Source organism: Pituophis catenifer, unplaced genomic scaffold (genome assembly GCF_029215685.1).
Source record: "Pituophis catenifer annectens isolate HBS135680 unplaced genomic scaffold, rPitCat1.0.hap2 SCAF_8, whole genome shotgun sequence".
NCBI lineage: Eukaryota > Metazoa > Chordata > Lepidosauria > Squamata > Colubridae > Pituophis > Pituophis catenifer.
The window spans coordinates 41,729,469-41,752,266 of NW_027256888.1; the positions used below are offsets into that span (position 1 = coordinate 41,729,469).

The 22,798-nt window shown below is 38.1% G+C and overlaps 1 protein-coding gene across 1 annotated transcript in view; it reads left to right on the plus strand.

Annotated features, from left to right (window-relative positions):
* MTUS1 (microtubule associated scaffold protein 1) overlaps positions 1-22,798 on the plus strand; it is a 108,512-nt gene that overhangs the window by 17,950 nt on the left and 67,764 nt on the right. The window contains exons 2-3 of the mRNA XM_070948734.1: positions 10,007-12,099; positions 13,482-13,662. Of these exons, the coding sequence (XP_070804835.1) occupies positions 10,135-12,099; positions 13,482-13,662 (2,146 nt within the window). The 5' untranslated portion in view covers positions 10,007-10,134. The remainder of the gene's footprint in view (positions 1-10,006; positions 12,100-13,481; positions 13,663-22,798) is intronic.

Genomic DNA, 22,798 nt, shown 5'->3' on the forward strand with positions numbered 1-22,798 from the left:
GCATTGTTGAGAAGAACTTTTCCAATACAGTCATGGATGTCTTATCAAAATAAAGTTTCAGTGAATTCAGAGGAACTTTCAGATTCAGATACTGTAACTATACAGTATTAGATTGTAGTTAAACTCAGCTTTTTAAAAAATATTCTTTTTCATCCTGTCATTCTTCATTGATAACAAAAGCACAACTGACACTTGTATTAAAAAATCAAGATTCGTGAAGTAAGTCATCCTCCCACAAAGATCGTTTACAAAAGTTAATGTTTTAGGGATAATAAAAAGTAGAGGAACATCAAAGTAACATTTGCTGCTTAATAAAAGTATCTTCAGTTTCTCCAAGAGAATTTCTATCAGATTTTGGCAAAGAATTATGTACACCATGAACTAGAACAGTTAATGAGTTTTAACTTTTTGCATCAGCAGAAACGTGAACTGTCAGTTACTCTTTTTTTAACTAGATCATTTTTAAAATATTTGTTGTTGTGTGAAGCTGGAGTGCAGGATGTTCTTAACTCTAATCTGTGGCGTGTTTAGGTCCTTTTCTAAAAACCTGCAATCCAGGATAAGTGTGAAAAGTAGAGGTGAGTCCTTTCCTTTTAGCAAATCAGAATACTCAAGTGTTTGAGTATTGCCTGTCCATCTTTCTCTTTGAAACTGTAGAAGCATAGTTTTTGAATCCCAGATAATAATAGTTCTGCTATCAAATCATGCCTGCTTCTACTTTGGGACACCTTACTTTAAGTAAGATTAGATTTAGAGAAATTGAAAGAAGGCCTAGAAGGGCTACAAGGATGTATAGAATTGCAAATTAATGTTTCTGTCATGAGACTGAGAAGTGGGTATGATTAGGTTTGAGAGAAGGCAGCTGAAGTCAAAAGTGAGAAGATGCTTTAAAAAAATGGTAATTTCCCCCTGTCCAGTCATGCCCAACTCTAGGGGGTGTTGCTCATCTCTGTTTCCTATCCAAAGGAGCCAGCATTGTCTGAAAACATCCTTTGGTCATGTGGCCAGCATGACTATTTGCCAAGATGTACAGAACACTGTTTCCACTGAAGTAGTGCCTATTTATCTACTAACATTTGCATGCTTTCAAACTGCTTGGGTTGACAGAAGCAATGGCATGAATTGAAACTCACCCCTTCACACGATGGGACTTGAACTGTTCACCTTCCAGTAGACAAGCCCAGTGTCTTAACTCCTGGGCCATGCTAGCACCTTCCAAATACCTAAAAGATTGTCCTAGATTGCATCAACAGACAGATAGTTTCAAAATCATGTGACGTGATAGCATCACTTTATATTAAGGCCACACTTGGAATACTCCATTCAGTTCTGATCACCACAATACAAAAGGATGTTGACATTCTATAAAGAGTGCAACGAAGATGATAAGGGTTCTGGAGGCTAAACTATACATTGAACATTTGAAAGAACTAGGTATGTCTAGTTTAATAAAGAGAAGAACTAGGGGTGATATGATAGTTGTCTTCCAATATATTAGGGGCTATTACAGAGAATTAAAAAATCAACCTGTTCTCCAAAGCATCTGATGGTAGGACAATAAGAGAGATCCAATCTAGAACTAAGGAGAAATTTCCTGACAGAGAGTTAATCAATGGAATGGCCTGCCTTCAGAAGTTGTGGATGCTCCATCATTGGAGGTTTTCAAGAAGAAATAGGACAGCCATTTATCCAGAATAGATAGGCTCTCCTGCTTGAGCACGGGGTTGGACTAGAAGACCTCAAAGTCCGTTCCAACCCTATTATTATGTTATGTTAAGAGGAGGTAAAGGCCTGTTCTCTCACTTCTGTCCAGTATCACTCCAGCATACTGGACAGAAGACAAATTAGAAAGGCTTTTTAATGACGAGCAATTTTGATAATGGAACTAATTACCAAAGAAAAAGATTTGTTTATTAAAGTTGAAGCTAGAGAGCAATTGGTGAGGAATGCCTTAATTTGGGTTTCTATGGTAGTCTTCTATTTACAACTATTCATTTAATTATGGTTCAAAGTTATGATAGCCTTGGAAAATGTACTTTATTACTTCTAGTAGCACTTACAACTGTTGCACTACCCCTGCAATCATGTAATCACAATTCATGTACTTGGCAACTGGTTTTCATTTCATTTACAGTGAATTGTAGCATCCTGTGGACATATGATCATGATTTATGATTGGCAAAAATGTCCAGTGGGGAACCTGGAATTGCTTAATAAGCATAGTAATCTGCTTAACCACCATAGCAAAAATGGTCATAAAATCAGGTCTGTCAATGTAATGATTCAACTTATGACCGCACTGACTGAAGACCAAAATTCTGTATCCAATTGGTAAGTCTACTTTTACAAGCAATTGATGGCCAAATAGCTCTTTTCAACAGAATAATTCAACATACTTAACAATGCATTATAATATACCCTATTGTATTTGACAAACTAAAGAGTAGAAGAATTTGTGAAAGCAGAAAATAGATTCCAGTATAGTTTACTGGAAAAACTAGTATACTAGTTTTACTATAAAAAACTGGTTTCCATACAAAGCAACTATAGAACATTTTTGAATTTGCAGATAAATACTTAACTGAAAAGTACCGTGACAGTTCTGCTTCCAATATTTTGTCATATTGTTGCTTTGACATATCACATTATTTTCAAATAGTAAGAAAAACTTGTTTCCTAAAGACCAAAAACAAATACATGGATCTTTCCCAATAAGCATTGCTTATTTTCTGGCTAAACTTTGTTTCAAACATATTGTCATTCCCCCGTTCAAATAGTTTTCCTTGAGTGTGAGAAGACAGAAAAAAAGAAAATAGGCTGCTTTTTATATATTTTAGTAAAGAATCTTCAGCATTTAATTCTGACTGATTGGCAAAATGTTTGATGCATGCAAGGGACCCTTCCAACTCATTCCTGTTTAAGCAGGAACACTGAAAAATTCTCTCATGCTTTGGCCATTATTAGTAATGCATGGTTATTGTTGGAATAAAATGTTATCTCTTTCCCTTCACAAGCAAACTATAAGTAAATCCTGTGACTTTTGAATAAGCTCCCCCAGGAATTTGCATTTTTGAAGTATCATTCCAATGGGGTTTCTCAGGCTCAGTGCACTTTATAAAATGAGTGCAAGAGTTTAATGTCTTTGATGAATGTGAATTCTTGGATCAGTTAAACTAAACTTTTTAGCTAGCTGGAGGAGATTTCTGGCTTTACTCTGACTTCATGATTATTACATCTTCTTTTTGTTTCATGTAATATGAAAGATGTCCCAAAGCCTGTTTTGCTCACAGAAATTAATACTTGTTATTTTAATACTAATTGGAATTGTTGCAGTTTTAATGTAATTCTAATATTGCTGGCATTATTGTATAATTTTATTCAAGAAACTCATTTCAACTATTTCAAAAATGGGTTTTATTCTTCACAATTCTTGATTTAATGTTTCTGCTATGCAGATCTTTCAGGTTTTTATCTCTGCGCAAAAAAATATTTGCTTCTGAATCTGTATCACGCTAGCTCTATTAAAGATTTAAATCACTTCCACTTGCGTATGTTTATGCAAAGCATTATTGGTTCCTCATAGGCAATCGGTTGATCCAGACAGTATTAGGGTTTCACTTGCAAGAAGTCTAAAGTCAAAACAGGTTTGATTGAACATTTGCCTGAATTTGTGTCCTAATGATATAGTTAAGCACATTGTTATGCTTATTCTTAGCTGTCCAACCCAGATAGGTTGCAGTATCAAAAGATTTTAGTGGGGATTTTGGTAGCTAAGAATACATTCAAATATATCTACTAAATAAATTATTATTTTAAAAAAGGATATTATTTCTAAAGATGGTTCATGAAACATTTGGGTGAATCTCAGGCTATAGGTGCTGGAGAAACCAACTGTACCAAGAAACAACAAGAAGAAGAAGGGTGTAGCCAAGTGCACATTTCAAAAACACTTGTTATGAAAATATGGCTGGAAGGAACTTTGTGGTGTTCATTTGCAATATGTCTGCTTTCTATGTAAAACACAGCAGGATTGACAGGAATGTGATCTCTGTAGTTGTTCAACCTGCAAAAAAAAAAAAAAAACACCCACACACACTAATAAGGAAAAGGAGGAGGATTGCTAGTAATTATAGTCCTGCAAAGTTTGAATGCTGAAATAATATAGAAGGAAAAATTGTGCCTCTTGTCATGGTGATATAAAGAAAAGAAAAACATCCTTGAAATATTTGATTTTGTTTTAATAAACTAAACTGATAGCATATCAAAGAGGATAAAAATATACAATTAAATTTACATTTCATTACTTTTCTGCTTAGTATCCTCTTTGGTAATATTGATTTGGTAATATTGGATTTATACAACACTTGAACCAATAAATAACCACATTTTATTCTTGCAGGTTGTGGGAACTCAACCCCTATAATTCATTGGATTGTGCAATCCAAAATGTGGGATTAATTGAACAAACCATGGTTAATTTAAGGACTGCTATCTTTTCCTCTTTCTGCAATGATTGTGAAACCCAAGCTAAGCAATAAAATGAGGGGATAATATTCCAAGGAATATATTAAATATATATCACCTGTGCAAAATGTCATTTTATATGTGTGTGTGGGGGCAATGAGAAGCATTTCTGTCTTGTAATTCAAGCATTTAATGAAGAGAAGCAGGAAAAAGAATAATGGTAAACGAGGGGTGCTTTTTCTTTTTTATGGTGCCTTCAAGTCAGTATTGACTCCTGGCAATTCCCTGGCTGAATAAGTCCCTGCATTTTTCTTGGAAACAATTTGGGAAGTGGTTTGCAGTTTCCTTCTTCCTAGAGCTGAGAGAGAGTGACTCTCCCTAAGACTGTCCTGCTGACTTTGTGTTTAAGGCAGGACTAGAACTCAATCTCCTGATTTCTAGCTTGGTGCCTTAAACAGTACACCAAACTGGCTCTCAATACTGGTAATAATGAAGATAAATTCAAAACATTGATGACTATACTGAATATTTGCCATAAAACATCTATTTTGTTTTTTCCTTTGTCCAAACTTTGCCCAAAATTCTTTTATTATACATTACAAACATTTCTGTTCTTCTCAGTTCCAATATTATTTTCAGTTTTGTGCAGTTTTATAACATAAATGGAAGGGTGCAAAGTGGGAGTGGTTCAGCAAAATTGCTAATTTGAAATGAGAAATTCCTCATTTATACGATGTGATTAAATTGTGACATTTTCTAGATTCCTCATAACTTTGTCATTTCTTTACACAGTACTGAATATAATTTATTTTATTTTATTTTATTTTATTAATCAAATTTCTATACCGCCCTACTCCCGAAGGACTCAGGGCGGTGAACAGCCAAGATAAAATACAGACAATACAAATATTAAAAATCCCTTAAAATTATTAAATATTTCGGCCGAAACACAGATTAAAACACCCAATTTATAAAATCACGAATTAAAAAATTTAAAATTTAAGAATTTAAAAGAGGGGAGTTAGGCCAGGCCAGCTTGCTGAAATAGAAAAGTTTTGAGAGCACGGCGAAACGTGCGCAGGTCCGGGATCTTCTGTATCTCTGGGGGGAGCTCGTTCCAGATGGTAGGTGCCCCCACAGAGAAGGCTCTCCCCCTGGGGGCCGCCAGTCGACACTGTTTGGCCGACAGCACCCTGAGGAGCCCCTCTCTATGGGAGCGTACTGGTCGGTGAGAGGCTATTGGTAGCAGAAGGCGGTCTCGTAGATACCCCGGTCCGATGCCATGGAGCGCTCTAAAGGTGGTAACCAAAACCTTGAAGCGCACCCGGAAGACCACCGGGAGCCAGTGCAGCTCGTGCAGGAGGGGGGTCACATGGGAGCGCCACGTCGCTCCCATAACCACCCGCGCGGCCGCATTCTGGACCAGCTGGAGCCTCTGGGTGCTCCTCAAGGGGAGCCCCATGTAGAGAGCATTGCAGTAGTCCAAGCGGGAAGTAACAAGAGCATGAGTGACCGTATTTAACGAGTCCCGATCCAGAAAGGGACGCAACTGGCGAATCAGGCGGACCTGATAAAAAGTCCCCCTGGCCACGGCCGTCATATGCTCTTCTAAAGACAGCCGTGAGTCCAGGAGGACACCCAAGTTGCGAGCCCTCTCCGTGGGGGGCAATGACTCGCCCTCAATAGTCAGTGATGGCGCCAACTGACTATATCGGGATGTCGGAAACCACAGCCACTCGGTCTTGGATAGGTTGAGCCTGAGTCTGTTTCTCCCCATCCAGATCCGCACGGCCTCCAGGCACTGGGACATCACTTCAAGGGCATCATTGGGGTGGTCCGGGGTGGAGATGTACAGCTGAGTATCGTCAGCGTACTGGTGGTACTTCACCCCGAAACCACGGATGATCTCACCCAGCGGCTTCACATAAATGTTGAACAGAAGGGGCGAGAGGACCGACCCTTGTGGCACCCCACATACAAGGGGCCTCGGGGTTGACCTCTGCCCCCCTGTCAACACAGACTGCGACCGGTCAGAGAGAAAGGAGGAGAACCACCGTAGGACGGTGCCCCCCACCCCTAACTCCTCTAGCCGGTGCAGCATGATACCATGGTCGATGGTATCAAAAGCCGCTGAGAGGTCTAATAGGACCAGGACAGAGGAACAACCCCTGTCCCGAGCCCTCCAGAGATCATCAACCAACGCGACCAATGCCGTTTCCGTGCTGTACCCAGGCCTGAAGCCCGACTGGAACGGATCCAGATACGACGATTCATCCAGGTACTGGGGGAGCTGTCGCGCTACCACACTCTCAACAACCTTTGCAATGAAGCGAAGGTTGGAGACTGGACGATAATTTGCCAACACTGCCGGGTCCAGGGAAGGTTTCTTGAGGAGAGGCCTCACCACCGCCTCTTTCAAGGTGGCAGGGAAGACACCCTCACTCAAGGAAGCATTTATAATCCCCTGGAGCCAGCCTTGTGTAACCTCCCGAGAGGCCAGCACCAACCAGGAGGGACACGGGTCCAGTAAACATGTGGCTGCGCTCAGTCTGCCCAGTATCCTGTCCACGTCTTCGGGCGTCACAGAATCAAACTCTTCCCAGATAATACTCACAAGACCTGCCTCTGTCCTCCCCGCTGAATCTACCCAGTCAGAGTCCAGATGTTCCCGAATCTGAGCGATTTTGTCATACAGATATTGTACAAAATCCTCGGCTCTATCCTCCAAGGGGTCCTCCCGCGCTTCCTGGTGGAGCAGGGAGCGGGTCACCCTAAACAGGGCAGCCGGGCAATTATCTGATGACGCAATAAGAGTGGCAAAATAGTTATACTTCACCACTTTTATCGCCACCAGGTAGGTCCTAATATGAGACCTTACCAGTGTTCGGTCAGATTCAGAATGGCTGGCCCTCCAACCACTCTCCAGGCGTCTTTTCCGGCGCTTCATCTCCCTCAGCTCCTCGGTGAACCAAGGAGCCAGGCGAGATCGACGCCGGGTCAGAGGCCGCAAAGGCACGACCCGATCCAAAGCTCCAGCGGCCGCCCTATCCCAGGCGGCCACCAGCTCCTCAGTCGAGCCGTGTGCCAGAGCCTCAGGAAATGGCCCAAGCTCCGTCTGGAACCTATCAGGATCCATCAGGCGCCTGGGACGGTACCACCTCAATGGTTCCGCCTCCCTGCGGTGGGGTGCGGCGGTTCGAAGGTCAATTGCGGCGGTTCGAAGGTTATATTGTATTCTCAATATAATACATTGAGAATTTCTAATAACAGTTTAAAATATAACATCAGTTTAAAATATGTTACATTACAGAAAATAATGTAAACCATTAAAAATTGGTTACCACTATTTCATTAGCAATATAGTAACTATTAGTTAAAGGTAAAGGTAAAGATTCCCCCTTGCACATATGTGCTAGTCATTCCCGACTCTAGGAGGCAGTGCTCATCTCCGTTTCAAAGCTGAAGAGCCAGCACTGTCCCAAGACATCTCGGTGGTCATGTGGCTGGCATGACTAAACACCAAAGGCACACAGAATGCTGTTACCTTCCCACCAAAGGTGGTCCCTATTTTTCTACTTGCATTTTTTACATGCTTTCGAACTGCTAGGTTGGCAGAAGCTGGGACAAGTAACGGGAGCTAACCCCCTTACATGGCACTAGGAATTTGAACCACTGAACTGCCGACCTTTAGATCGACAAGTTCAGCATTTTAGCCACTGAGCCACCGAGTCCCTGACTAACTATTAGTTACTATACCACTATAAGTAACTAAGTAACTAATGGTTACTTATCTACAGAAAATAGATAATATAGCATTGCTTAGGGGATCCAAAACCCTTACTGAATCTAGAGAAGTATGAACAAAATATGATAGACTGTAATTTTCCACTCTATTGCATTGCACATTTTTTTTTTTATTTGATTTATATGCCGCCCTTCTCCGAAGACTCAGGGCGGCTTACAATGTGCTCAGCAATAGCCTTCATCCTTTTGTATATTTTATACAAAGTCAGCTTATTGCCCCCACAAACTGGGTCCTCATTTCACCTACCTTAGAAAGGATGGAAGGCTGAGTCAACCTTGAGCCTTGGCGAGATTCGAACCCTGCAGTAATTGCAGGCAGCTGGTCTTAAGCAGCTTAATAACAGGGTGCCTCAAACCCTTGTACTACCAAGGCTCTTACATTAAATGTAAAATGGATAAATTTATTGTACCTAAAGTAACACATGTACATAATTAAATAGATCTCTTCAGGTTTCTGGTAGGTCATAGAGGAATGGATAAGGTACTATAGATAGTTCTTGACTCATGATCAAAATTGGGACCAGAATTTCTGTTGCTAAGCAAGGCAGCTGTTAAGTGAGTCACACCTAATTTTACAACCATTCTGCTATGCTTGTTAAGCAAATCATGTTAACTGAATCATCTGGTGGCTAAGTGAATGCAGCTCCCCCCATTGTCTTTCCTTGTCGGAAGCCCAGCTGGGAAGGTTGCAAGTGGCAATCACAAGGTGCTGCAACATTATAAATACATGCTGATTGCCAAGCACCTGAATTTTGATCATGTGACTGTGAGGAATGCAACAGTTGTAAATGTGAGGACCTGTTGTTAATCACTTTTTTCAGTTCCCTTATAATTTCAAATGGTCACTTAGAGAACAGGTGGTAAGTCAAGAATTACCTGTATAGCAAGCCAGCTTTCCATGGCTACGTCTCCTGGGGATGATGCAAACTGTAACCTATTGATTCTGAAGGGCATCAGGCTGATAGAGAATACGTAGGCAACATTTTTCTTCAACATGAGCAGAAGATAAACATTAACTAAGTTATTTCACCTTCCAAAAGTTAAGTTAAACTTCTGGAAGATAATTAAGCAAAATAACTGGTTTATGTATATTTCACTCTTCTACATTTTCAATTTAAATTATCTAATTTTACCCAGAAGATTTTAGGGATTCCTCCTGTATTTATTAATAAAGATACCGGTTTTTCAAAACTTGATCCTCAGATACAATTCTATGAATATATACCTATTTTTGTGGGTCAGAGCAGAAGAGTGTTAAACATTAACAGTGACTCAGGTCAAACTCCTTTGTCTTAAACACATGTGCTTAAGAATGAGTTTGTTCTATTCCCCCCAAAAGTGTAGGGGTTTGATCTATGTTGGTACTTTGAGAAAGTAAGTTAACTCTTATTCCTTTAATTATTATTATTGTGTCCTTTGCCATTTTTCCCATCAAAAATTCCATCAAACTACTTTCTTTCAAAAAATATAATTGTCTGAAAATTGTATATTTCAGGGATAAACAGCTTCTTTTGATTCTAATTCCCAATGAGAAAATAATACTCAATAAATAATGTTCAATAAATTATTTGCTGACGTCTAATACTAATTAGGGTTTTTCTTTTTTGCACGTGCTACACTAAGTATATTCAGAAATATGTGCTTAGTATAATATACAGTATACCCTATCCCTGAATTATATTGCAATTTGTAGAACAAATTATAATTTGATCTAATTTTTCAATTTATCCAATTCTAGATCAGAACCAAATTTAATTGGGAATCCTACACTTATGAAAAATGAATTAAACTGAAGAGGACTTTCTTAAAAATATAACCAAGACAATTTTACCGATTATCAGAATGACAGGACAGAAAGAATAAAAAATGAATGTGGAGAAAGTAGAGGAAAAAGTCTTGCAGTCGCCTTTAATCATCAGAGATGAAAATGGCAACAGATGTGTGAGTAACACCATTGGATCTTTGAATGGAAGCACTGTTAGTCAACCTCACCAAGGAGTAGAATATGAAGGCGGTAAAATATTTAAAGATACACCTGGGGTCAAAACCATTGCTTCAAGTCCATGCATTGAAGAGCAAGACTTGCAGAAAGCTGCCAGTGATTATATTTGCATGGGGACATCAGACCTGAAGGCCACACAGTACTCTTTTTCAAAGGAACAATTTTACATGGATGCCATGAATCAGACTTTCCTAGAGTCAGACAGCTGTGGCAAAGAAAGTCTTGCAAAGGAACCTTTTCAGAATTGTAGTACTAGGAAATCAATGTCTTATTGCCAGACAGATCTAATGAATTTAATGCCCCTGGCCTCTAAGGAAAGGAGCACTGTTGAAATCCAACATGCATTAGGAAGTGTCCAAATAGAACAGGAAGATGCTAATACAAATGAATCGTTAATTACAATGATAAATTTGGGGGATACAATAAGTAAATGTTATGAGATAGCAGTCAGTCCTAGGGAATTAGGTGAAACTTTCACCTGTGAAAACTCTGGCGCTCCTAACCTAGACGTTTTCATCAATTCAAATGCGCAATCTATTCCCCTTTCAATGGCAGAAGATGAGGTCACCAATTATATTGATTTAGTTTCACAGAATAGCGAACAGCCTGAAAAGCAAGGACAGCAGGATGCTGGTACTTACAGTAAGCAATTATCAGAACCAGAACAGTTTGATATGTGCAAAGACAAACAGAAGAAATATATGCATAGCACTCCTGAACAAGATGAAAATAAATGGAAGACTGGGGCTAGTATAGATGATGACATACATGGTGTTTGCTGTTTATCCATCGAAAGCTTTGATGAGCATTCCGAACAGGAATTTTGCGAAGATGAAGTGCACATGACCAAAATCCAGAATCTTTTCAAAGAAAATGAGGCCTTGTTGAAGGGACCTAGTGAAATATCTGAGCAAATACTAAATGATACCCCAAAGGCAGAAAGAGTTGCTCTGTCTGAGCACAATTGTCAAGCAACTTTCGTTGTTTATAACTCCCCAGCCAATGAACATACCTTGACTTCTCCTCCTACTGTGGGGTCAAAAAATGCAACGTTTGCTGTAGTTTCCATGCCAGATGATCCTGGTGATGGATCTAAACCTGGAAAGAATACTCCCTTGGTAAAAGATCACCCCAGAAGTCCTTCACTTAAAAATAATCCTGAACAAATTGTAGTAAAATCAACAAAGAGATCTCCTTTTACAGCTACTATAACCAAAGCCAGGAAAGCAGAAATTGTCAGCTTTCCAAAACCAAATTTTAAAAACATCAAGCCAAAAGTTGTCTCCAGGCCTGTGTCACAATGTAAGGACAGTGCTGCTCTAAAAATCACTCCAAGATCTCCTCAACTATCTACTGCTTCCTCCTCCTCCTTGTCTTCCTCGCCAAAGCAACCATCTTTTTTGTTTGCAGCACTGAGGAAAAAAAAGGACTTGGATAAAGGCACCAAAGCAGAAACACCTATGAATAAGACTCCTAAGCCACATTTTAATAAACAGCTTCCTAGCCAAGGTGTGCATGCTGCAACTTATTCTGAAAATGTTCCTCAGAAGGTTCCAAAACCAGTGTTAAAGCAGAATGTGGATCAGGTTGAGAGAGCAAAGCATCTTAGTCCATCATGCTTCCCTAGGGCTCTAATGAGCTCCCAGAACTATGGTGGGTCACTAAGTGAAGGGATGGATAATGCAGAAACTTTGATTCAGCCTTGGGCTGTGAGTAGCTGCCAGAGAGCTCTAGAAAACAAGCATTCAAATGACTGTACGGGAATTCCAAGTGAGACATCTACCCAAGAGGTTACAAACAATGGCCATAGACTAGTGCAGTTTTGTTCGGTAAGTTTATGTGTGTATTATGTACTGTATGTATGTATTCTTAATCTGATCTTCAAGCCATGTTTTTCACTGGTTGCATGTTTTATAAAGATTTATTTAAAAAATATAGAATTTATTTAAAAAAAATAAAAATTCTAGTTTCCACTGGGTATTTTTTTAAAAAAATTTGAGATATCGTATGTATTTTTGTCCAGTACTTTTTCACTTTTTCATATTTACCATGCAATTTGGTTTGTAACTTAATAGCTACAAACTACATAGCTGCTGCCTTTTTCTACTTTAAACACTAAAGAGAAATGCTAACACAAAACTCACAAACTAGTTGACATGTTTTCCTTGAGATGGAGTCTTTTATCTTTTTTATTGAGGCTTATGCTGCAAAATTACATCTTATTAAAGATAAGATATGTCCATCCACTATAAGTCTAATACAAAAGAGCTAGTTTGTTTACAATTTGAATCCAATCTAATCATCTAATCTTATTGTAATCTATCTATGTCTTAATGTAGGTTGTTTTAAGAATGCAATTAATACAACATAGTGCTGCAAAATAACACTTCCTAGTTTTCATTTCAGCATTAACACCATTTCGTATTTTGCAAATCCTTTTGCCCTGAAACAAAAAAATATGAGTAAATAATTTGGCATTATCAAACCAAATCAACAATCTGGTTAATATGCAGCCACTTACGTTTTGCAATGAGAATTTTTTAGCAAGCTTCCTTCCAGCAAACATGCTGATGCTAGTTAAAAGTATGTTGATGAGTCTGTCTTAAATATTGGTATAAAAATGATTGAGTGCTAGCATTACAAACTTAATATTGGTATTTAATAACATTTTAAACATATATATGCACATTCACAATTTAGATTCCTAGCAGGGGATACCCCAGCACCCATTGATTGCTTCTACTCTGAATGCTGAGTTGCAAGCTTTTTGGGCCTCCATGAACAGCTGAAATTTCATGGAAGAAACTGTTGTTTCACTCCAATAATATTTAGGGACATTTGTGGCATGTCATGGAAAAATCTTGATGCTTAACTAAGTAAGAATTAACTATAACGTTAGATGATTTTACAGCAACAGACACTTATCTTTACATACGCCAAACCCACATAATTAAGTGCCAGAAATAGTGCTGCAATCTTATGACTGTTAGTTGCCTTCTCTGCTTAATCAAGAATGCATGGATAACTATTATTAACAAAAAGTATGTATGGAAAATTTGAAGCAGACCTTACTAGCACATATAATCAACTGAACGATGTTTCATTAGCAGTAGTTACTCTGTGCTCTGCATTATGAGAGTAAGAATATACATGTTTCTACATTTATTCTCCCCATCTCTCTGTTTTTTCCATATGGTATTAAATCATGCAGGTTTCTTTGTCTAAAACAGACACCACACAAGGACAAGATTTTCCTAAAGGCAGTCCTGTTCCTGTAAGGAATGTACCGCCATCTAAAATTGCATTCCCTTCTAGGAGAGGAAGTGAGAATAAAAATACTCATGCGACCAAACTTTCATCTCCTCAAAGACAGATTTTATCTTCAAACTCTGGTGAGAAACATTTTTGTCTATTATCATTCTTGTACAGAATGTATGACAACATAGTGTTTCAATTAATGTAAGTTTGAAAAATATATTCAGTAAAAATTAATCGAATTGTCAGTGTTTTTCCTAAACACCACATCCCAAGTCAACAATCTAGTTGCAACTGTCTGTAGTCTGAAATGTTTGGGTATAAATTCTATAATATTGCATTGTACTAAGCCAAGGTATTTTTAATCATTGTTAGAATGAGCCATAAGCTGACATATTTTGTTACAGTTGAGTTTACTGTGTTGTTTCAACTGGGATATGATTTCAGATTAGGTCAGAGAAGTGGGGGGAGGAAACCATACAAGCACTCTAGACCAAAGCCCTGGCATTTATGTCAGTTATCTGTAGTTGATTTGTCTTGCTTTTACTCTTAGAATAAATTGAGGTTGGGAGTTTTAACTCTCTTTCTGAAGAATCACAGTTGCATTGTTACAATTGATTACCTTAGGAGCAATAGAACTGTCCCCTTCTAGAGCCAGGTTGCTGATGTTCTGACATATCCATGCTACCTGAGAAAGGGATTAAATTAAATTCTCTCCAAATAATACAAATAAATGTTATTGAAAGGCTGGCAGTGAGAAATAAAGCTTTTTTATTTAAATCTAAAGATTAAGCTAGACCTTTATTAAAATTATATTAGGTTATTTGGAATTTTTTGGGTGGGTGGGTAGGTAAACCAGCAACTCTCAATTATCACGATCAATAGAATTTGGAGATCTGTAATTCTAAATTTCTCTGAAAGTAACCTAGTAGGGAAGGTTGATGTCAACTGTTTTGAGTATCATGTATATTTAATTTTTCTGTGTGTTTTTCCTCATTTGATAAGAGCAACAAACATTGATCAATAGGGGGTGAGATCTAGCTGGGAAGTAATGGTAAGTTCCAGCTGACGATCTCTACTGAGAAAATAGTTTGAAGCTGGCTTCCCTGCAGATATGAACAACAGACTACCCCAGCATATCAAGATGGTACTTCATAATTTTGGTGGGTGTTTGAAGTCTGAGCCAGGACAATCTCGAGGGAAGACTACCATATATGATATGCCCGAATTGAAAGCACACAAAGTAATTCTTCAGTACTTTGGGCCGTTGCGTCTTTGAAATAGAGTCAGTGATTAGCTTATCTACCAGTTCTTGATATGTTCTGTAAAAAATTAAAATTCTGAATATCTCAATATAAGAGTTCTGTTTTAGTTCACAATATTGCTATTTTTTCTTCTGTAGTTTTCTAACCATTATTAACTAAATGGTTGGCCTGGACATGAAAAGCATAACTTTGAAAACATGTCATCATTTTAAAAGCATGCTAATGACTTGTTATCTAGAAAAACCTGTTTTAATTTGTCTGGCTTTCCCACCCTCTGTAAAATGGGAAGCAGTCCAAAACAATGTGCCTCTGTATGTGCCTCTCTTTCATGTTCAGACATGCTGTCTCTGTTTGTTTTCCTACCCTGAGCTTTGGTGTAAAATCTTTAAGTAGCCAATTTAATTCTCCTATTCATAAAAATGGCTTAGTGGGAGGTAGGTATAGAAAATGAAAATCAACTGTAACCTTAGCTTTTTATACACTACTGTATTTAAAAACCACAATTTATGTGCTCCATCTAATTTTATATCACCTCTTTTTAAGAAGAAGAAAGAAATATAGTCATCTTAAAAGTAGGCGTAATATGAATCATGTTTTGTTTTGTGGCGTTTGCAGTAATGAATTCAGAGTTTGAACTGGGTTAACTTTTAGATTTTGGCTCTTACTTGAGACAATGCTATATGCATCATGGTATTTCAAGCTGATCATAATTATTATATAAATTTCTCCCTTAACCTTGTAGGTTTTGCTAGACACTCACTTTCAATTTGTCTAGTCATGTTTGACCCTTTTGAGAGCTGCAGAATCTCACTTTGGAATACAGTATAAGCAGTAGGCATTTTCAGTGGCAGCTGATTGTGCAAGTTCATCTCTATGGATGCTTTCTAAATCTATCTTATTAAGGATTTGTTATCTTATCTACAGATAAGGGATGGTTCCATTATTTCTAATTTCAAAGCCAGTTTCTATAGCCACAGGCAAACATTTTTATTGTAATAGTGGCTACGCTCTAAGACATTGCTTACATTGAGAGAAAAATCTTTGAATTGTATTAATGGATGATGGAGATTTAAACAACTCTGATATTACTATAATTTGTCTTAATATTATTAAGACACAAAGGTTTTCTCCATAATCTTAGATATATCAAAAATAAATGGAATATAATAAAATTGAGCAAATGCCTTCATTTAGCAGTAGAGATAAGTCAGAACAATTTTCCGGAACCTGCTGCACTCCTTAGACATTCTGGGGAAAAAAGATCTGGGATTGGTAGATAGCAGAAAGCATCCAGTTGGCCAAGGCTTAATAGAAAACTTGTTTTTAGTAAATATGATAATTCTTGGAAAAGAGAGGGAGACCTTCACAGCTATAAATCTCTTTGATACAAAGCTCAGCCAAGGACTCTAAATACAGAAAGTCCTCAATTTACGACCATAATTGAGCCCCAGATTTCTGTTGTTAAGTGAAACATATGTTACATCAGTTTTGCCCCATTTTACAACCTTTCTTACCTCAGCTGTTAAGTGAAACACTGCAATTAATAAGTTAGTAACCCGGTTGTTAAGTGAATCTGGCTTCCCCATTGACTTTGCTTGTCAGAAGGTCACAAAGGATGACCACATTACCTTGGGACACAGCAACAGTCATAAATATGAACCAGTTGCCAAGCATCTGAATTTTGATCACAAGACCATGGGGATGCTGCAATGGTCATAACTGTGAAAAACGATCATAAGTCACTTTTTTCAGTGTGGTTGTAACTCTGAATGGTCACTAAATGAACTGTTTAAGTCGAGGATTACCTGCATCTCCTTTTAATACCAATAGAAGAGTGGATGAAAGTTCAAGGTCTCAGCTGGGCAGCTTTGTATTCATTGGCTTCATGTTTTTAGTATAATTTAAGGCATGGGGGCTAAACAAATATTTCTTTTCCCTCACAGCAGTGCTCAGATACAGCTTGCTAACAGTTAAAGGGCCGCAAGTTTCAAGCTAAGAGGCATGAGGCAGTGTGAGCCAATACGGTGCATTCCATCCATAGCTAAAAATTAGCATGGAAAAATTGTTGCAGATACTGTGCAGACTGCTTGTTGTTAAAGAACGGCTGAAACCAAGCTTGCATGTCTACTTCAAGCTAGCCTTTATATTATGGCAGATATCTAAACAGTTCACCGCTGAGAGATCTCGTTAGAGTGTTAGCTAGGAGTCTGGCTGCTCTCCATTAGCAAGTTGGCTATTTGCATTCTGAATTATCATTTGTTTTGAAATTATTATCTGGTGCATACATGGTGTGTGGTTATCATGTTCTGAATTGCTGACAGAAAATCTGTTTTTTAGTTATGATTCATTATTTATAGAATAAACTGAGAGGAATTAAATCTAAACATATCCACTGGCATTTGATAATAGCACAGGCATCTCCCCCCCCCTCCAAACTTCATAATAGCTAAAGAGTTTGGCTCATGTTCCTGCTTAAAGCTAGACATGACATGTTCCTTTAGTTTTTTTTCTTTTTAATCCAAAATCTGTCTCCCTGGGGAGACACCATTTCAATCAGAACGAAATGGTGCCTTTCTCTTGGGTTGATTTTTCTGTTGAAAGTAAGTTATATCCATATCAATATGCTTTAGTAGTCCAGTTTTAAGCATTTGTAGATTTAGTAACCTTTCACTAGCCAAGCTGGTTAACGCTCCCTAAAGGCATGTCTTGTGCACAGCACAGAAAGGTTATGAAGTAGTAAGGCAATAAAATTAAGACATAAATTAAGGAAAAGAAAAAAAAGTATTGCTAGTTTAAGTTTACTCTACATGCTATATTTTTCCAACTTTCAATACTGGAAAACGTCCTTTTTATAATGCTTTATATATTGCCTCCTGTTTTTCAAAACTCATTTTATGAATTTTATTTTATTTTCTGAGAAATAGCTAATATTCAAGGCCCATTATTCTTAACACTTAACAGGTTAACAGGCCCAGTACTCTTCAATATCTTCATCAATGATTTAAACTAGAGGATAGAAAGGGAACTCATCAAATTTGCAGACGACACCATGCTGGCAGGAATAGCCAACACTCCAGAAAATAAGCTTAAGATACAGAAGGATCTCAACCAACTTGAACACTGGATCCTCTCTAACACAATGAAATTCAGTGGTGAATATATATATTAAAGTTTCTCTTGTACGTTCATGTGTTTTTCTGGGAGCTGAGAAAAAGCAAAAATGTGATCTACATGCCCACTGCCCAGCACAAACAGCCATATTGAATGACCCAGATTTTGTTCATTGTAATTTTTCACACCATTTCAAGTACCATTCTTCCGAGGAATACAAGCTAATCCCTATGTAGCTTTTGTATTCAATCTAGTTCCCTTTCCTTTTGGATTAAGTGAACAATAACAAAATTCTTCCAATTGTCAGGCATAGGTTTAGTCTTCATGCACATATTAAGCTAGTTGCACAGTCACTCTATAAACAAACTGCACCCATATTTTAACAATTTTTTTTCCACATTTCCATACTGTCTATTTCTCTCAGAAAGGGATTCTGGGGTTATACAATAAAATATTAAAATATAAAACAGTGTAAATAAAAGTGAAAAAAAATTAAAATTAAGAGGCGGAAAAAGATTAAAATTATTTAAAAGGTGAAGGGGGGGCTTTTAGGAAACTAACTAATCCCACAGCTGTATGCTCCGTGGGTGTCCTACATGGGACAACAGAACCATGTCCTAACTCCTTTTCAGAAGAATGGGGACCTCTCTTACTGTTAAGTATTGAATGACAATTCAAACGGACCAAATAGAAGTGAGCAAATAGAGCGGGAAATTTAGAAGCACGTCAGTGGTTGAAGCCGGGGACAGCTCCCTTTAAAAGAGGCTGCCGCGGCTAGGCAATCCATTGCTATACTGGAGCTGAATAAACTCATTTAACTGCTGTACGTGTCCTGTGTCTTTACTGCGCCCACTATTCTACATTGGCGATGAAGGTGGGATCTCAGAAGGACAACCGGACACCAGGTTACTGAACCTCCACGTGGCAATCAGCGGCCATTGAACTCAACGGCCAAGCAAGATGTCTTCGATCATTCCACTCGCACCATTCAACCCGACTAGAGATGGCAAACACTTATCTGGGGTCCAGGAGGGAGTTCTCGATAGCAGCAACAGTCCACCCTTTCCAGCTGGGGGAGGAAGGAATAAACATCCAACAAAATAGGCCCACACCATCGGCGGAGTTCGAGAGAGATCCAGAGGCGCCTCCAGGAGAGACACAGAACTTGACCTCTCACTCCAAAATCGCTGGAACAACTGAACTGCGCAGGTCAAGTTGCGCCCCGAAAAGACCCGCCTACTTGCGCGACTATGTGGCTTGAGAGACTCCAGGGTTGGTCAATGCTGATCTAGAGGGGAGGGGTGTTAAGTATTGAATGACAATTTAAACAGACTAAGTAGAAGCGAGCAAATAGAACAGGAGATTTAGAAGCACGTCAGTGGCTGAAGCCGGGGACAGCTCCCTTTAAAAGAGGCTGCTGCGGCTAGGCAATCCATTGCTGTACCAGAACTGAATAAACTCATGTAACTGCTGTGCGTGCCCTGTGTCTTTACTGCGCCCACTATTCTACACTTACCTTCAGAGAAAGAATATTTCATAGGGCAAGGACAATGGCAGAGAAGGTTTTCTTCCTAGTCCAACTCCACCAGTTGGAATTCTTTAACTGATGGAGTCTGCAACATACTTTCCCCTGCCTGACACAGCCAAGGACTACCTGTATTTTTTCACCATTCCACAATCCATCATTTTCTTACATCCCATTGGTGTAATTCGGCATCCTTTTATTGCATTCTGTATTGTAATTCTTTTCACTACATTTAAGATGCTTCTACATCCTCTTTCTTACCGCAATGCATGTAAAAAGAGGGCAGACTTTTGCTGACACAGTCATGGCTGTCATCTTGACTTTTTGTTAACCATACCCTGCAGACACATCTGCTTATACTGTATCCAATTACTTTTCCATTTCTTGGAGTAGTAAGTTTATCTTCTAATACTCTCTCATACATAATACTCTCTAATTTTGCTTCCTGCAGTCATTTCTGTTTTAACTTTTTTTTTATCCTTCCTTTTCTTCCATCTCCATTCATTCCCAAAGATTCACTCCTGATACCAATATATTCAGATTCTCTCATCACTGGTTTTCTTCACTAATTTTTTCATCATAAAAATCATGTTTTTATTTATTACTTTTCCATCTTTATATGTGAATATACTTAAGCTTAAACTATAGTTAATCAAAATGATTTCTTAAGCAGATGTTCCCCAAGCAGTTATAATTCTCAATTGTTCTTGAGTCTTGACTAGTCCCAGTTGCTATTTCTCTTCTCTTTTCTCCATTTATCTATTCCTGGCAGCTTACCAAATATTTCTTTCTTTCTTTTTTCAGTTACATTAGATTGCATTAGTCCAGAATATTGTGGAATTTTCCCCCAAATTCATTTCTACTTGTTCCTTTGTCATTATTTTCATATTATACAACTGTCACCAAGCTATTGGTTCCTACTTCTATCTACACCTACAATAGTCTTCTTCTTCTTCTTCTTCTTCTTCTTCTTCTTCTTCTTCTTCTTCTTCTTCTTCTTCTTCTTCTTCTTCTTCTTCTTCCTCTTCTTCTTCTTCCTCCTCCTCCTCCTCCTCCTCCTCCTCCTCCTCCTCCTCCTCTTCTTCTTCTTCTTCTTCTTCTTCTTCCTCTTCTTCTTCCTCCTCCTCCTCCTCCTCCTCCTCCTCCTCCTCCTCCTCCTCCTCCTCCTCCTCCTCCTCCTCCTCCTCCTCCTCCTCCTCCTCCTCTTCTTCTTCTTCTTCTTCTTCTTCTTCTTCTTCTTCTTCTTCTTCTTCTTCTTCTTCTTCTTCTTCTTCTTCTTCTTCTTCTTCCATATCCATCATCGGATGTTGGCGATCATGTTGGCAATCCTATTTTTGTCAACAGCCGCATGAAAAAGTACTGCTGAGTTTTGTCCAAACCAATGCCTAAGGTTTTGAAGCCATGATGTTCTTCTTCTGCCTGGACCTCTTTTGCCTTCAATCTTTCCCTGGAAAGATTAAGTGAAGGATGCCGTATTTTTCTGAGTGTTGCATCACATGTCCAAAATATTCTAACTTTCACTTTTTAATGTCTTTGATGATTTCCCTTTGCTTTCCCAGGTGGCTTATCATCTCCTCATTTGTGATTTTGTTAGCCCAGTTTATACATAACAGCCATCTGTAAATCCACATTTCAAATGCTTCTAGTTTCTTCAAGTGGTTTTCTTCAGAGACCAACTCTCTACTCCAGGATAGAAAAGATGTAACCTCTGAGAAGCCTGATTTTCAGGCTATTTATAGTAGCCTAGGAAGCATCAATTCATATTTTGCCACATAACTTTTAATTCATAATTTAATGTATACTTTCACCTCCTTGGATTTGTTCATCAATTCCATTTCATGAGATTAGGCCATGTCCGGTCAAACCCCAAAGATGGGACAGTGAAATGAAGTGTCATTGCCAGGTGGGTACATTGATATTTAGTTCTAACACTTTTCATTGATGAAATCAACTGAGAGTTGCTTTTTTTTAAAAAAAGTATAGACTGGATTCTCTTCCATAGTAATCAATACAGCATTACATGTTCTTTGCTCAGTGTAAGAACAGAATTAGTCAGCTTGAGCATGTTATGTCCAATAGGCCAAATCTGTTCATGCTATTCTATGCATTTTGGGATTTCTAATCTAGAGATTGCCTTGCAAGTCAACATCCTGCTGTGCATATCCTACCAGCAAGGAGATACATGGAGTATACTGTCACACGCTTGCAGGCCAGAAATAAGATAGTCTGAACCATGTTTGTATCAAGTTGCAGGTGGAGTGTAGCAGGCAGGGTCTGTGTAAATTGAAGCTTAACAAGATCCTAGAAATAGGATTGTAGTCTGCCAAAGTGTATGAGAAAAAGAAACAAACCAACCCTATGCAATTTACGGTAATATAAAACCCGCTTTTCAAGGCACAACTTTAAGTCTGAAATAGAAGGGACAGAGAATTTAATGTGAAATATCATGCACGTATCTAATGGTCCTAATACAATTCATGTTAGGAATACATTTAAATGTTCTTTAGTGAGAGTATTGTGAACCTTTCAATTTTAATAATTCAAAATAGATTTCCATTAGAAGATGTATACAAAGAGGGAAAGTTAGAAGCCCAATAGTTCTTTTTCTTGGAATTTTAATTATTGATACATTTGCTTTAACTATTTATTTTTATTAGTGTGTATGTGTATGGCTGGACAGACAAGTAGATTCAACACAATGGAGTCCTTAACACAATAATCAGCTTAAAAATGTAACCTTTATCATATAATACATACTTTTATGCAATCTTCAGCATACTTTTATTTTTAATGTTATACTTAGCTCTGGATGGAACATCAGATCAGTTTTCTGCTTGTAATATTGACATCCTAAATTATAATTAATATTGATAGAATATTTTTGCCCTTTTCTATTTCCTACATACCAAGTTAGCTAAATAACAATGTCAATAGTTTTTCAATTAATATTGCATAAAGCCAATTGTATTAAAACAATCCAATACAATGTAGTAAGATTTATAACAATATAATAAAAAGGAGAAAACAACAAACTTCCCAGCATCTGATCCAGGCTAATAATTAAATGCTATATTTTTTTTCTAGAGATCATTTCTGCTCATCAAGACACTTCAAGAAATCATTGAGGTCTATAGAGAATCTATCTTAATCTGTGCTATAGAATCCGGATCCCATAAATGGCCTTACCAGGTTTTCTCTGGCAAATATACACTTTGCTTCTATAAGAGCATGCTTGAAAAAATAAAATTCTTTCTGATGTCACATTGATTTTTAGAGCACAGGGAGAATGAAAGAATATTTCTAAGGCTACACTGATGTTCAAAGACATTTTTAAAGCCATGATGCTGCTTCTTTTTTCTTTTCTTTTTTTGC